Source organism: Tenrec ecaudatus, chromosome 9 (assembly GCF_050624435.1).
Source record: "Tenrec ecaudatus isolate mTenEca1 chromosome 9, mTenEca1.hap1, whole genome shotgun sequence".
Classification (NCBI taxonomy): domain Eukaryota; kingdom Metazoa; phylum Chordata; class Mammalia; order Afrosoricida; family Tenrecidae; genus Tenrec; species Tenrec ecaudatus.
In genome coordinates, this window is record NC_134538.1 from 148,955,873 (window position 1) to 148,972,738 (window position 16,866).

Below are 16,866 nucleotides of genomic sequence, written 5' to 3' on the forward strand. Positions count from 1 at the left end.
AAGGTCGGCAGTTCAGAACCACCAGCTATTCCTTGGCATAAAGACAGGGCCTTCTACTCCCGTAAAGAATTCAAACTTGGGGGGGGCGGGAATAATGGAACTTTCCCACAAAATTTTGAAGCCCCTGAACAAATGATGCATTACAAAATAAAAGTTTCTATCTGAAAAAAGTTCAGACTCGAACTCCCCTCGGGGCAGTTTGGAGTCGCTCCGTGTCAGCGGCAGGGAGGTGTTTTATAGTTAGGAAGGGGCTGCAGAATGGAGTAGTCTGGAAAGAAGGCATTACCCACTGTTCTTTGCGCTGGTGACGGACAGAGCTGGGAAGAGCCTGCCATTCTCCCAGCCTTTGCGCGGTTCTGGGTTTGTTTGATGGACCCTGGCACTTTAACTAATGTTGAGAGCTTGAGGTTTGGGGCCAGACTGCCTGGGTTTAGAAGTCGCTTCTGCCCATCACTAGCTACGTGCCCTTGGCCAGTGGACTCTCAGCACGCAGGCTTTCCGTCTGTCCGTTTGGTGGAGCAGTCCTAGTACCTGCACCAGGATGAGTTCCTGCCTGTGAGGCTTCTCCAGTCGGGCCTGCACACAGTAAAGATGGCCTCCCCCAGAGCCATTAGCCGCAGGTAGTCATAGAGCCTCCACGAGAAAGGTGCTCCGGGAAAAGGCATTCTGGGAAATCAGCTATGCTTTCCAATTATACCTTGACTAAGGAGACTGGTCTTATTACTTAAGAGCATAAACCACCCTAGAAATTAGATGGCAGAAGTTGTAGATTGGATGTGGTGTTCACTAGAGAGCCCGAGTTGGAATCCTCAGTCCACCACTCAAAGCGCGGTTGGAGAAGCCGTACCCTCTGCCTCGGTGACCTCGTTCTGATAGCACGACTTCTCACTGCTGAGCACTGAGGGAGCCAGGAGAGGGTGGCTCTGGCCAGAGTCAGCTTCCAGCGGCTACAGGTACTCACCTGTAAATGGTACTGTGCGATTCAAAGATGAGTCTTTTCAGAATTGATTACAGTGAGGAGAGATAATAAAAATGGAAAACCAGTTAGGAAAGGCCCGTCCTTGAAAAATAACATTGTAAAAAGGTGGGGAAAGTAACTGATCCTGAAAGGAGTGTGGCCAGGCCATGGTGAGGGTCATAAATAGGAAACAGGCCCACACGCTCAACTCTTCTCCCCAGTTAGCCAGCAAGTCCGTGAGCGAGTTGGCCGCTGGACCATGTAGCCCCGGGCAGCAGCACGGGAGTCTGACTTGAGTGCGAATTTAGCTCAGTACCCCCTCACCTCCCGCTTTGCGTGGAAGCAGCAGATGAGCTTCCTGAAGGGCATGCCAACGTGAGAGCCCCTCTCGCTCTGGTCTGGCCACCCCATGTCACCACGGGCCCCACGGGCCTCCGTGGTTGCTGAGGAGTCCAGCCAGCACTTGCGCTGCTCCCAGGAAGCGCCGGGGCAGAGTGGAAAATCTGAGGCGCCCTGGGCTCCCTTCGGTGGGAGGACCAGGGCTTCTTCCCAGTGACAGGAGGGTAATGGTTTCCCAGAGGGCTTGTTAGCACCTCAGATGCAGCTGAGGTGGCCAGTGTTTACTCCAAAGGAAGGCGGAGGAGGTGCCGTGTGGCCTGGGAGGAGGAGTAGGGAGATGGTGAAATCTGTTTGCAATCAGATAATCCAGCACCCAGTGAGTGTCGGGGGTGGGGCGAGGATCTGGAGACCCGCCTGCCAGGCGGCTATAGCAAGCTGGTCCTTGTTCCAGTGGCAAGAGCAGTGACTTCCTAGCTGGCCGTGCAGCCTGGCCCGGGTTCAGATTCGGGCGGGCTGCACGGGGGCCGTTGGGGACCAACAGGCAGGGGCTCCACTGCCTGTCAGGGAGACACCCTGGGCTCCACAGTCACAGCCTCCCCGGCTTGGTAACAACCCAGAGGGTGTGGAGAGATTGCCATTAGTATATCCAAAACCAACATTAGTTGTCATTTTCTATATAAACAATAAACCGGCACAAGAGGGAGCGTGAGTAAGTGAACAGAGCAACTCAGCTCTGAAAAAGTGGAGCTATTCATCCTGAACATGCAAGAGGAGAGGAAGTGGTGTCATCACGTCCTTGTCCGTTAAGCTGCCCTAGACGCGTACTCCCTCCTAAACACGTCCTCTGCAAAGTGCTGCCCTTGCCTGTGGAGATACATGAAGCTCTCTTTACCCCAGGAGGAACTTGCTGTGTCCTGTGCTGCCACGCTGGGGAAAACGGGCGGAAGTTGGTGCCTCTTCTCCAGGAAGTTCCCGTTTGCTGCTGTTTTGCTGTGAAGAGACTCTACTGCAAGAAAAGTGAACCATATTTTTCAAGAGAAAAAAAATCACTATTCTGAAGTGAATTACGTTAATAAAAAGACTGGCTTTACTATGTGGACTGGTATTTGACCAATGAAGTGGGACGGAGGCCCGAGCTCGGCTGTCCTCTGGAAGCAGAGGGCAGCTATGGTCTAAAGCATGGGCCCTTCCAGGTAGAAAGCTGATTGTTGGCAGCTTCTCATTTGTAGCTGATCTGGAAGTGACTTCTGTCCAAAAAGGTGCCAGCTGAGGGACATTGTTCCTGTCCTGGGGCGTTTTTGACCGCAGTCACCTTCAAGTAAAGGTGGCCTTTTCTAGCAGTGTGGTTTGGTCCAGTGGAGATGCCTGGGACCGACTGAAATGATAGGCCTGCTGGACCAGCCACAAGGACTCGGCATTGATGTAACAGTGCCCTACCGAGGCCTTGGTCCGATGTAACTTACCTAACCCACCTGGACACCCCCTAGGGACCCCTCACCGCTGACCTCCCAGGTTGTTTTAGGTGGTTGCTGGGTCACTGTGTTTGGTCAGACAGCGCCAGTCACCGCCTTTCTTCTTCAGACTGCATCTGAGAGAAGGCCAGTGGCAAGGAGCATTAAATGTAGAGACAGTCCAGCGAGTGTGCCAGGTGCAGCTGCCCTCAGCCTCCATGAGACACCACACAGCCAGGCCCCAGCGGCAGCACGGAGCGGTCACTGGGGTCACCAAACACAAAGACCTTATTTCCATACAAACACTTCCATACACCACCACCTTGCCGCAAAATGCCACACAGCTGCTTTGAGCAGCTCCTTCCGGCTCTCTGCAGTCTGGGGTCACATGCTAGAGTCTGAGATTCATCACTGGTGGCTGGTCACAGTAAAATTAATGGATGGCACTCTGAATCGACACACCTTTCTTAGGGAAAAGGTAAAAATTAAGGACTTAAGTGCTAAGTAATTCATTACACTATCTCTGATAAATATGTATGAAGCACTTTAAAATTAAAATCTACCAAGTAAAATGTAACAAGTAGCCTTTTGTTCCTCCGAGTTCCTGTCCCTGTGACCAGGGTCTGACTGGCCAGTGGTGTTAAGCCACCTGATGCTCTGTCAGCACCAGTCCAGACCTTTGCTGGTAAATGGGCATCCTGTCAGCTCTTGCCTCAACCTGAGTTGCAGCCCCCATTTGGGGTATGCAAATAAACTTAAAACCCACCATCATGACCTTGGGCCTAAGTCAAAGGAAACCTGGAGGTGAAGTGTTGCTTCTCTCACCCACATGGGAGCAGTGGCCACACCTGGGCGGCTGGCAGAGAGGGAGGAGGAAAATCAGCAGTTTGCATGGACCTGTTAATAAATGTCCGAGATGATTTATATGAGGAAATACAGCGTGAAGGGGAGAAGAGAGTGTATGTTTGTTTTTTTCAGAAGATATGTCCCAAGTTTTCTACATGGATTCTTTTTACTGGGGGGAGGGGAGGACTTTAAAAATACACAGACATAAAAATTAGGAAGACAAGGCAGGTTAGTAAGAAGCAAAGTTTTTCTATTGAATGAGACTTTCCTGCCTCTTGGGTTTCTGTTGCCTCCGAGAATGCTTGTACTATAAGCGGTTCTCAACCTGTGGATCGAGACCCCTTTGGGGTCCAACGACCGATTCATAACAGTAGAAAAATTATAGTGATGAAGTAGCAACGAAAATAATGTAATGGTTGGGGGTCATTAACACATGAGGAACTGCCTGAAAGGGTGGCGGCATCAGGAAGGTTGAGAACCACTGGCTTATAGCGACCCTGCAGTGGAGCGGCCATCTCCGGGCCAGAGCTTGACTGGTGACTCACGTGAAGTGGTGTTGGTGAGCTTGTAGTGTACTGGTGGAATTGCCCACCGTCTCGCCACGTTTCCCCCCTCACCTATCCCACCTTAGGATTTCAAGACAGCTGCTCAGTGTCACGTGGCTTCTGCAGCTTCAGAGCAAAGCTGAGTCTACTGGCTTGTTTGGTTATCCATCCGGGAACTTTGGCCACTGCTGCTAGCCTGAAGGACACAGCCTCTCTGCTCCGTGCCCTGTTACTCTCCTCAGAACTACAGATTGGCACCCGCCACTTTCCGAGGAGACAGGGAACTTACGTGATGGTCTGTTTGGGTTTGTGCTTTAACGTCTGAAATTTGGATGACATCTTCCACGTGGCAGGAGGGATGTTTTGTTGTTTCTCTTACTGGCACGAAAAGATCAGAGTACGGTTTACGGTTTGTAGCATCACCGAAGGCATCCTGGTGGCAGAGTGGGTTACACGTTCTGCTAACCACGTGGTCAGTGGTTCAAACCCACCAGCTGCTCCACAGGAGAAAGAGGAGACTTTCTACTACCGTAAAGATTGACAGCCTCAGAAACCCAAAGGGCCAGTTCTGTCCTACCCTGTCGGGTCGCTCTGGGTTGGAATCGGCTCAGTGGTGGTGAGTTTTCTTGTTTTGTTTGGGGACATCACAGAATCATTAAAAGTGGGTGAACATACATTTAAGAAAAGTTTATAAACCCACTGCTGTCCAGTCCATTCTTACTCGCAGTGGTCTGATAGAAAAGTACATAGGAGGAAAGAGAATGTGACAAACTGTCAGAAGAGTGTTTCCCTTGTACTAGATCAGCGCTTCTCAACCTGGGGGTCGAACGACCCTCTCACAGGGGTCGCCTAAGGTCATATTTCCTATGGTCTTAGGAACCGAGACACCGCTCCTCTCTCCGTCTCCAGGAGGGCCCGCCCACATACGGGGCGTCACCACCACGTGGGGAGCTGTATGATGGGGTGGCGGCGTTAGGAAGCTTGAATGGAGGCGAGTAGTGTCTTTCTCTGTGTTGCAGCGTGTCTGTCCTGCAGTGCAGAGAGGTGTCTTGAGTTTGGGCTGTCGGTGATCACTTTAAACTCGAAGGGTTTAGCTTACCTGCATGTACACCGAGTGAAAGGGGAGCGTCAGACTTCCCAGGATGTTCGTCAACCATGCCCTCGTGTTTGGAGACCATGGACATCAGCCCAGTTGGTTTTCCTTGGTAGGAATTACGCAGCAAGTTGAGGTTGCTGACTCCGTGCCACCCACCCTCAGCCGGCTTTCATGGTGCAGCCTCAGAGGGTCTGCCTTATGTTAGCCGAACGAGAATAAGGAGACCTCATGATTGACAGCCAAAATGGCTTTTGCATTCTGAGCAGAGATCAGAGCCTCAATGAGTATTGATAAGGAGTGCCTCTGTCTCAGGAACCCAGGCTGAAAGGGGCCTTTTGTACATTAAAGACGTGGGATTCTCTGGCCATTCACCTCTCTCACTCGAGTTTTGCTAGATCTGTGAGAGTCGGTCAATGGCTCTGAGGAAGCGCTGAGGGGGACGTATGGTCCGGCTGCCCCTCTGTCCCCATGTTCATCTCACACACACCCCTCTCTCTTGTCCTGTGCCCACAGCGAAGCTGCCGCCCATGCTGTCGCCACCCTGGCCGAGGCCACCTTACAAGGGGGGGGACAGATCGTCCTGTCTGGAGAAACGGCAGCAGCCGTTGGAGCACTTACTGGAGTCCAAGATGCGAATGGTAAGAACGCATGAATATTTTATTGGTTCGCTTCCCTGTCTCCACTTAAACCTTCCTGGCTTGACTGACAGCAAACCCTTCAGAAAGTGCTTGGGCTTTGATCCCAGCGTCTCTGTGTGGGGAGGCGACTGATGTGTGGGATAGTCCAAGAGCCCGATTCCCTTCGCGAGCCAACTTGAGACTGCTGCAGGAGACTGCTGCGACCGACTGGTGGCGGGGTGCGATGCAAGCGCTGCAGACGCCCTGTGTCCTCCGGTCTCCCTTTCACTGGTGCCCAGGCTCTCCCTGCTGCTGGCTCGGGAAAGGTACCACCATCTTCCCTGTCCACAGGGTCAGCAGCAGGTCGTGAGGAAGGTATGTTTCTGGTTCTTATGTGCCCTCACCAAGACACCTGGGCTTAGCCAGTGATACACCATCGACCTGCCCTCCCTTCCCCACTCATTGACTTCCTGGATGTCGGTGGCCATCTCGGATAGACAAAAGGAAATCCAGCCCATAGCAATGTGGGGGCCGAAATGTACGGCAACAGCCCATCTCTGGCTGTCTGCACCTCAGCTGACGCTCCAAGTGAGTCAGCCCCCCAGAGCGGGGCTGTTGGGAAAGTGCCTAGCAGAGGCTGGTCGGCGAGGAGCACCAGCATGTTCTCCGAGGGCTGTGATTGCTTCTTACACTTGAGGTGTGTGTGCCTCCTTAAGTAAGCCCAGTTAAACACACCGTGGCTTTGAAAAACTTGAACATTTCATAGAGAGAAACAACATACTTGTAATTACATTAAAAATTTCTTTAATGACATGAAAGCCAAGTTCTGAAAATGAAGGCCTGGTACTCTTAAAGGGAGTCTCTAAGACCTGGTTAAGCCTTTGAAGAGAGGCAGAATGCTGTCCGAAGTGGGGCACAGAAAACAGTAAACATGTCTAACACACACACACACACACACACACATACATACATATATTTGGTCTGGACACTTACCCCATTCCCAGCACTTCACCCTAGCTCTGCTCGTGTTGATGTCATTTCTATTTTTTCTCAAAATGAACCTTGTGCCGTATGGGATGGAGTTTCGTGGATTAGTGTATTGAAGATTTGATTTGCACACCTACCTTTTCACTGAGACACAGACTGAGGAAGGCTGGAGTAGGCCATGGCATCCTCTGCCTCTCTCATTACACCGTTACCTCCAGGCTTTGTTCCCTAACACACCCTCCTGTGAGAGGCCCACATGGAGAGGGCTCCTTTGCCGGGGCTCTGCTTGGCCCAGGACCCCCTCCCTGTGCTGTGCCTTTCCGATCCAGAAGGCAGGCTGCCGGGAGCAGAACTCGCTCCTCCTGCTTCATCAGCAACCAGGAAACTAGGGATGGCATTGCCACTTGACCATCTCATAAATGTCCGCGTGTCTGGGATCCAATGCCGATTCCATACAGCTATCTCGCTCCTAAAAACTCCAAACCCAAAACGCGAACTCCCTGCCATGGGTCCATCCCGACTCATAGCAGCCCTACAGGACAAGGCAGAACTGCCCCTCTGCATTCCCGAGACTCTAAGGGAGTAGAAAGCCCCATCTTTCTCCTGCCGAGCGGCTGGTGGTTTTGAAATGCGGAGCCCATTATGTCACCTAAAAATTAAGGGGTAACGGGGGGAAGCAAAACAAGAAAAGAACTGAAATCTCAGGCCCTCAGAAAAGAGAGTGGGGTGACCGATTCTGTGCCTGTCCCATCAAGCGTGTCAGCAGTCGCACCATCGTCAGTGGATTCTGAGGCTGTAAGTCAGAGGCTGGTGGTTAGCTTTAACTACGGCAGCAGGAGAGCCCTGGCCTGATCAGAGTTGCTAAAAACTTTCACCGTTTTCCTGAATGACTGTTATGTCCCAGCAATGTCTCGGTAAAAGTGGAACGCAGAATTGGCTGGGTGTTTGTTTCCTTACCTGCCCCCCTGCCAGCTGCACCGTGAGACCCTGCTCATTGCCCTCACCAACCCTGAGTAATTAAATTGCTGTAGTTAGAACCTTCCCACCTGTTTGGGACAAGGGATTAGCTCATTAAGTTTTCCGTGATATTAGTGATAAAATTTTCTCTGTTTGCTTTGTTTCATGTGAGTGTGATTTCTTTCTTTGTTAAGTTGGACGCGCTCTTGCTGTGTAAGGTATAAACCCTGTGTCGTGTGACACACCGGTCGGCCCAGCTTGTTTCCGATTCACTTCCACTATTTTCATCTTTACGGTGTACTTTAATTTATCTTTGCTTTTATGCTTGCAAAATCCTTCTCAGCCCTTCAAATCGGTTAATCAGCGAAGTGTTTTTCTCAGTTCTCTGTGGCTCTAATTTTTATTAGACTTTTTAGAGATCTCGGATTTGTTTTGCTCTGTGCCATAAGAATAGCGGTTATGCGTCGTCGGACTGCTAACTACTAAGTCAGTGGGTCAGAAGTCACCAGCCACTTCTCCCGAGCGATATGGGGAAAGGGGGGGGGGGGAATGAGGAGCTGATATCAAGGACTCAAGTGGAAAGCAAATGTTTTGAGAATGGTGATGGCAACAAATGTACAAATGTGCTTGACACAAAAGATGGATGTGTGGACTGTGATAAGAGTTGTATGAGCCCCTAATAAAAGGATTTTTTTAAAGAAATGGAAAAAATCATGATCAAAAGGAGGAAATGAATAAAACCATTTGAAATAAAGCATAAATGAATGAATAAGTAAAATGGTGTGGGGGAGGGGGGACGAGTTCCTGTCTCGGAAACTCACAGAGACAGTTCTACCCTGTCTATAGGGCTGCCGTGAGTCTGCCTAAGGGAGGACTCCCTCTCTGATGGAGTCGCGTGTCCCACCCCTTCTTCACTGGCCTGCGGGGAGTCAGCCCCAGCACTCCTTCCTGCTGGTTGCAGTGCTGCTCTGGGGGGCCTGAGACCCCCGCCCAGCAGTCGCAGGGTTCCCAGTGTCAGCCGTCAGTCTTCTCTGTGTGCAAACCACTTTGCAATTAGAGCGCATGCCTCCTGTTTTCACTAATGAGGAAGGGCTGGGGAAGCAGGTGGTGTTCAGAGGGAAGTGTCCCAGTGAAGAGTTTCCTAGGCTTCCCCAGGAAGAGACCCTGTGAGGTGGGGCTGGGGAAGATGTGGAAAGGCCCTGGAGAATGGAAGTTTCTGCCCACCAGCTAGCTGCCTAATTTGCCCTGCCCCCACCCGCTGAGGCTGCCAGGCTCTGCCCCTTCCCCTCCTCTCGATAGGGTCCCTTCCAGAGTTCCCAGAGAGCACCTTTCCCCGTGGTGAGGGGGCAGCCTGGGAGCCAGCCACTGCCCTCCACAGGCCATGAGGGGGCAGGCCCTCTTTAAAAAGTAAAGCCGATGCAGCCTTACTAGGAGCCCTATTGATGTAGTGGGTTATGAATGGGGCTGCTGACCACAAGGTTGGTAGTTCGAAACCACCAGGCACTCTATGGGAGTAAGATTTCTGCTCTCATAAAGCCCCACAGAGCGGTTCGACTCTGCCCTACAGGCACCCTGTGAGTCAGGATCGATCCCACGGCAGTGAGTCTGGTGTTGGATTTTTGGGGTTTTTTAAGGCCTAAATGTGTCACAAACAAGAGCCCCTCGCCAGCCATCGATGAGCTGTCTCTGGCCTGCGTGTGTCCTGGGGAACCACATGTGCCCTGACTACTGTGCTACCCACGTCAGCTGCCGGGTTAGCTGGACAGTTCCCATCGGAAGCACGTGTGGCTTCATGGCAGAGATGGCTTTATGTTCTCGCCTTCTTATTTCATTCTGACTTTATTTAGAACCTTAAAAAGTAGGTAGGTTTCCTAATTCTAACTCTGCTCGTTGAATCGCGTTTTAAAATGATCTCATTAGCAGGAGCAGTGGAGGGAGAGGGTGGGTAAAGACAGGCACACGAGGTTCAGCTCACAGAGCAGGTCTTTTGGCTGGGGGCTCCCCTGAACAGGCGGGGGACACATTCCTATTCTGCAGGGTTTCCCAAGAAGGACTTCCCAAGGAAGTAGGGCCTGTGGTGGACTTGTAAAGGGGCAAGCCTGGGGGCTCGAGGGAGGCCACCAAGTGTGTGTGGATTCTCTGTGAAAACCCACTTGGTTTCTATTATAAATCCTTATATTGATAAGTCCTTAATTGGGTGTGTGGGCTCTTGAGAAATCCTATGTTAAAGTATTTATATATTTTTAAAGTATTTATATTTTTCTGGGAGGGATCCATACCTTGGATCAGATACGCAAATAGATCACTCCTTCCCACCAGTCCCTACCCCACACCCCCAAAAGTTAGGCATCTCTGGCTTAGAAAGGGAGGTGTGGCTAGGGTCACTGAACTCCATAGGTATCTGGCATAACTGAGTGAGAGGAGAGAAAGGCAGATGGGAGGTCTCGAAGGAGCTGGCTAATCTGCAGGGGTGGGGGCCACCACTAACAAGCTCTGCCATCTTGGGCAAACAAGCAAACCAAGCTCCTCCCCAAGCCGTAGCTCTGCGACTAGCATCGTTGCGGGTCATCCTCAAATGATAGGCTCGTCACCGTGCTGTGCTCCGGGGAGGAGGCCCTGGGGTGCGGGCGCTAGGGCTGGACCACTCACTCACGTTGGGAAACCCACAAGGGCAGTTACACCGTGAATCGACTTGATGGAGTGAGTTTGGTTGGTTGAATGGTACTCCTAGATGATAGGACGGGACTCCAGGGAGCATAATAGGTTACATGTGGGGCGGATAACTGCAGCGTCGGCAGTTCAAACCCACCAGCCACTCCTCAGGTGAAAGGTAGGCTTTCTACTCTCAGATAGCTTTGGAAACCCACGGGGCAGTGCTTCCTGGCGTGTTCTGTAGTGTCGCTCTGAGTCAGAGTGGACTCGGTGGCAGTGAGTGAGAGGAGACAGGATAGTCACAGTGCCATGCTCCTGGGTGGCAGAGCCCTGCTGGCTGCTCGGCACTGTGCCTGGCACACAGCAGTGCTCACTGCAGGATCCGGGTCTTGACCAGCCCCCCTACAAGGAGCTGTACAGTGCCCTGCTTTCCTGTCTGTAAGCTGGCCCGACGTGCTTCCCTTAGAAATGACGGGGCCAGAGGCAATTGCTGTAGAAATGGGAAGGGATCGCAGGCCCAGGGTGTGGCCTCGTGGTTGGGAAGTGCTTGCATTTTGGAACCTCCCTTCCTTGGGCCCGGGTGGCTTTTGAGACCCTAAAATGACACAAGCCCCCTCTAAATCTCAGCAACTATCTTTCTTTTACCTTCTATCTGAAAGGATGACCCTCATGTCACCACCGCCACCACCCTTTACCTGGTCCATGTCCCTCTGTGCCAGTGCTTTCTCAGCAACGACCTGAAATGTCACTCCTCTCTTACGGCTCCAGAAACTTGCTTGGCTAACTCGGCCTTACCCCACCGCGTACACCGCACGCCCCTGAGAATATGTGCAGTGCCCACAGACGGTGATGAAGTGCGGTTCTGGTGTGCACAAAATCTCCTTTCGCTCAACTGTTTGAACTAAAGTGGAGAGAGCAAGCATAGGACCGGACAGTCTGCTGTACTAACACTGAGCTTTCAGGCACCATCAAACATTGGAGCTTTGAAAGAACTGTTGAAGTCTGCGTGCTGTTTGGACCGGTACTGGAGGCCCCAGTAGATGGGTTTTGTGTGAGATCTGAAGCCCAAGATGCAAGCTTGTGGCCCACCCATATGGTGGCCGTGGGTGTCAGGCCACCCTCCTCCAAGGTCAAGTGACCTTTTGACTGACTCTCTTGTTCCTCCGGACACTTTCAGGGAATCCTAAGTTCAGGCATGTTTCAGTCCAAATAAGCGGAGGCATTGCCTGTCCTTGGGTCTGTGTGGAAGCTGCTCAGTTGGAATGAAGAATTCAGCTTGATGACCACACGTGGCCGGAGGGACGGGCTCTTTGTTTCCACTAACGTCTCAGAGCCTCCTGTGGCCAGTGGAAAGAAGAGCCCAGAGGAGGGCAGCACAGTGCTCCTGGGCCACGTCTCCAGGTGACCTTCTCACTGACAGGCGTGAGGCTTTGCTGAAAACACCGGCTATGTGACTGCAGTACTCTGCAGCCAGGGAGCAGCTGGGCAGGAAGAGTCGGCCTGTTTTTCTGCTCCACCAAGTCTCTTCAGGGGCCCGAACTGCTGCCCGTCCACTGAGATCCCACCAAGGGCGAGGTTCTCCCTGCTGGCAGGCACATGGGGTGGGTATACTACAACCCCCAAGGACCTGCTGTCTAGCGCCTGGTAGTCCTGAGGCTGGAAGGAGCTGCTGGGTGGGCTCCAGGTCCCAGGGAAAGGCTGGCTGCTGCTAAGAAGTGAGGAGCATGGAGTCCTAGAACACTCCCAGGCATGCAGGTCTCTGGCCCCGAGTACCCAACCCTTTCCATGACATTGAATGAGGGGGGACGGGGACAGCTGGGAAGTGACTCTTCCTTCCCAGAGTGCCCTTTGTCACCATGACCTCATGCCTCGTGTCCACAATGCTCTCCACGGATAGCCAGGTGGTACAGATAGTGACCCCTGGGTGAAATGTGTGGTCAGTGCCATTGAACTCTTCATATAGAAGCTGTGAGCAGATGGATGTTTGGCAGTATGTAATGCCACCAAAGGTAAATAAGATAAATATTTTCAAATGCCTTCCAGATGAGCTCTCAGGCAGAAGTGGCTGTTTTAAGTCCATAAGATACCCCCACCCGGGGAGCTGTGTTGGCAGTGCTAATTTTGAGGGTAACAAAGAATTGCAGCCTGCTCTGCGCAGTGTCTGGGCCAGACTGAGCGAGGGCCGGCCACTGTGAGCTGGTGCTGCGCTCCTCAGAGGGAGGGGACTGACCCGCACAGGCTCCACTGGGGCAGAAGTTGACAAATCTCCTGCTGAGAACCCAGGCTCTGGAAGTCTCCATTGCACCTCTCAGACAAGACGCGTTGGTGCAGACGGCACTTGGCTAGGTGCTCTAGAATCCCTCAGCTTGCCTGTCACTCGTCAGACACAGCCCAGAGCTGCAGGGTGACCATAGTAGGGGGCTTTCATGGCCTCCTACCCAGATGCTGACCTTCCGAGTGTCGCTGTCCTTGGTGGGCTGCAGCTCCCCTTCCTCCTTATGGATGAGTTGGGGGCAGGGGGGAGCCCCATTCTGTGTGCATCTCTGCTGGTTGCTCTCATGGGAGCCACGTCCTTCAGATGAACCACTGAGACGAATTCTCCGATGCAGGCCAAACGCCTCCAGAGGGCCTGCGGGAGTGAGCACGAGTTGTCAAGCCAGGCTGACCTTCCTTAACCTCCTCGTTCTGAATGGGCCAGCACTTCTCAGTGTGGGCAGATGTGACCAGCCACCGCCCCAGGCTGTGACCAGGGCAGGATCGGAGCCAGAGGCAGCCTGGCCAAAGGGCTCGGGGCAGCCATTCCAAGTTTCCCGAGCTCACTCTCCTCTGCTCAGGTCCCTAGAGCTTTTTGAGTCTCTTCATCCAAAAGGCAGGTCCTGCACTTGGCTAATCCTGCTCCTTTGAACCAAGGCAGAAACACGGTGCGCTGCAGCTGCCACTCTGTGCCGGGCTTTGGTGGTGGTAGCTTTTCATACCAAGCCCAGAGCCTGGACCATGTGACTGGAGCGATTTCTGTTCACTGTGGATGGGAAAAGTCGGTTTTAACTAGCATGTAAAAGAGGGATTACAGGCAAACACAATGACAAGATGACGTTCTGAAGGTCCTTGTGGAAAGGGGACTTTCCTCTCTGCCTCCATGCTTCCGTTAGGATTTTGAAGGCACGGCCTTGCGGTGGGTGGGGCCCTCCAGCTCTCAGGTTACCTGGGTGAAAATGCAGGCAGGCACTTCCCAGCTCCCAGCTCCATCATTTGCCTACTGAAAAGCAAATGTGCGGAACCAGCGGCAGCAACCTGGCCAGGCCGCCATCTGAACAGGATAAACATGCCTCCTCTTTGTGCGACGCGCTCTCGGTCCTCTGCCAAGAGCCGAGTTATCAGATGGGAGTGGGCACAGGGAATGTCTGAGTGGCACCTGCTTCATTCAGCAGCTCTGCTTTTCCTGGGGCCTCCCCTGCACATGTGCTCCTGACAAAGCCTCCTCTCTCCTCCCGAGGTCCGGCCCCGCAGAGGTGCAGGGTGGTGTGCCTTTGTCAGCACAATTATAGTAATTACCCAGATCTTCATGGCTTGAAGGCCCCACTGCAGAGCTAGCACCTTGGGCTGAGGATCCTAGAAGACACTCCCTGCGGGAGGCCGCAGAGAGAGCCCGCGCCATCAGACTGGCCACCGCAGAGGCCGCCAGCCTCCCTGCCAACTCTCGGTAGCCCCGGACACAGCCTCAGTGCTTTGTTCTCCAAGTTTCTCCTGGGGCCTGGGGGCGGGAGTGAAAACTCAGTTGATAGGGAGGCAGCAGAGGAGAGAGCTGTGATAGAAATAGGGAGGGCCAGGAAAATACGTTTTTGGTGAATGCAAAGCATCTGGTGTCAGGTTGGGTTTCCAGGCAGACAAAGGCGTTTCTCAGAGAGCTGGGGGGCGCTACACGTCTGTGAGGTGCCGTTGGCACACGGAAGCCCTAGGAAGGATGTGGAGCTGCACTTGGTGATTGAAGTTGACATTGTCAACTCAAATAAGGCTTAAAAGTCTGTTTCTCAGTTGCACTTGCCCTATGCCACCAGCTCAGTAGCTCCTGTGGTGGACTGGACACAGACAGGTCTCGGCATCCTCCCAGGAAGTCCTACTGGACAAGCACACATTGTCTTTGGAAGTGTCCCAAGTGCCTCGAGAAGCATTGGCCTTCCCTTCAGCAGCGCTGGAAAAAAGGGCAAAGGGAAATTGGCCTAAATATTTCTAGGGCTGGCTCCTTCCAGCCATGTGTTCTTTAACAATTCCATCTTTTCCCGTTTTCCCTTCAGGAATCTTATGCCTACCTCTCCTTCAACACATGGCATTGTGACCAGTGGGCAGGGCGATTTGCATTTGGGGAGTATCCACACTCACTGACCTGCTCCCTGGCCAGCCTTCCTGGTCGCTGCTGTTCGACCAGAGCTCTTGTCTCTGGTCAACAAGAAGGCCGCGTCTCTCTGGGAAAACCTAGAATTATTTTTTGAGTGGCCAGCCCGGGGCAACGGTGTCAGATGTTAGTTCTGAGGAAGGAGACCATCCTCCATAGTCTGTGTGTGCCCTGGGGAGAGGAGCGCTTTATGCCGATGGGAAAAGGTCGCCAGCTCGGGTGATTCTCTCGAGGTAAAGTTCATTTTATTAATTTTTAATTTCTTACAGAAACATTCGGTGGACATAAAATGGACTCCATGTACCCATCATTCACTTCAACAGTTACAAGACCAATCCTGGTCCGTCTCGTTCCTCCTAACTGCCTCCCCTGACCTTCCCCACGGCAGTGCGGTAGGGACAGGAGGGAGCAAAGCAGTGTCTGGTTTTGTTTGTCCGTTTGCTGATTTTTTACTTCTAGACAGCATGTAATTTGATCCCTAAGTCTTGACAATATGGATTTTTGCTTTTTATCTTGACAATGTCATTATCCTATTTGACAAAATTTAAGTCATTCCTTACTACCATATAAGTTCCTGTCCATACTCAAATGTCCCTAAGTTGTCTGGGGGAAAAGAAAAAAAATCTGTATATGTTTGAATTGTGATCCAGTCATATATCTTGTGCTGATGAATATGTCCTGAACAGTTTTCCTCTTTTATTTAAACATCAGTTTCTCCTCCTCATGGTTTACTTCAATTTTGATTTGCTTATTTGTTATCATTCCCCAAGCAGGTTGTAATGATGTAAGAATCCAGGCATCTGTGGATTTGACCAACTGTTTTCTGTGGGTTTTTTTTTAATAAAATCATTTCGTGTGGAATAATCTTAACCACAGAAAAGTTTCCCCGAGTCCTGGATAGCCATCATCTCATGCCCCCTCCTGTCACACTGAGCACAGCCCAGGCAGGTCTGCTGCAGTCGCAGCAGTACCAGAGGATGGAGGAGACCTGCCCCATGGGGCCTCCTAGGCTGGGGGGATTCCCACAGCTGACCTCCTGGTTGGCAGCTGAGCGCTTAACCACAGTGCCACCAGGGATCTTTGGTTCAGGACCCTTAACGTTAATGACAGACTTTATTTGGGTTTCACCAGTGTTTCCATTAATGTCCTCTTCCTGTCCCAGACCGGTCCACGCCAGGGTCCCGTGGAGCACCCACTGATCCCGAGAGTATGGCAGAGAGCCCGCCGCCTTGCAAGGAGCAGTGTAGCCGGCATTGATGTTTGTGTAGATGGCTCCTTTATTAAGGGCTACAGACTGTTAGTATTTTAAGACTTGTTTTAAGACATGTGTCCCCAGTGGGGGGCTGTAGATTTGCTGAGTGAGAGTCTGAGCTGTCCGGGGGCCCACGGGCCCCTCTCCCGACCTGATGGGCTGTGCACCACAAACCTGGGACGACGCCATGACTTTCTCCTGAGAGTCTCCATCAAGCCTTTCTCCCCAATCTTCTGAAAACAAGCCAAGAATGTCTCTCAATTTGTCGCCCTGTTTCTGTTTACAAATACTCATTCGCTTTGCTTATCGATAAGCCCACGCGCTGCCTTCTGGCCCGCTGTCCTTTGGCATGTAGACCTTGGAGACCTTTGTCCTCAGTCATTTCTTCTGAAAATGTGCTGGGCACCTCTCAGTCAGACCAGACGTCCTCTGGGGCCCTGTCTCCTGCCAGCTTCGTTTGAAACCCCTCATTGGGCAGTTGGCCCTGGTGCACACTTGCCCACATCCCCATGGGAAGCACAAGGCCCTGGTGTTGTAGAATTCTTGGGCTTCCCTCTAACTCCAGTAGGAAGTTAGAAGAGTCTCTCTCATACAGTTATAAATAGAGGTGAATTCTCTTCTAACATTGAGCTGTAGATGGGAGACGGGAGCAGGAGGGGTTTTTCTGGAGGTCTGCAAAACCAGACAAAAGACATGGGGGTCACACTCCCAAGCAGTGTGGTCACTGCTGCAGGAGTGACCCCAGGAAGAGGCTTCTCCAAGTGAGCTTGCCTAGT

The 16,866-nt window shown here is 52.2% G+C and overlaps 1 protein-coding gene across 5 annotated transcripts in view; it reads left to right on the plus strand.

The window, feature by feature from the left end:
• NRF1 (nuclear respiratory factor 1) overlaps window positions 1–16,866 on the plus strand; it is a 119,500-nt gene that overhangs the window by 91,637 nt on the left and 10,997 nt on the right. For 4 of the 5 annotated variants that reach the window (XM_075558653.1, XM_075558654.1, XM_075558655.1 and 1 more), the window contains one exon: window positions 5,749–5,873. In XM_075558653.1, coding sequence (XP_075414768.1) covers window positions 5,749–5,873 — 125 coding nt within the window. Of the gene's footprint in view, window positions 1–2,194; window positions 2,389–5,748; window positions 5,874–16,866 lie in introns of those variants that run through there. The other variant, XM_075558657.1, reaches the window with a different exon arrangement.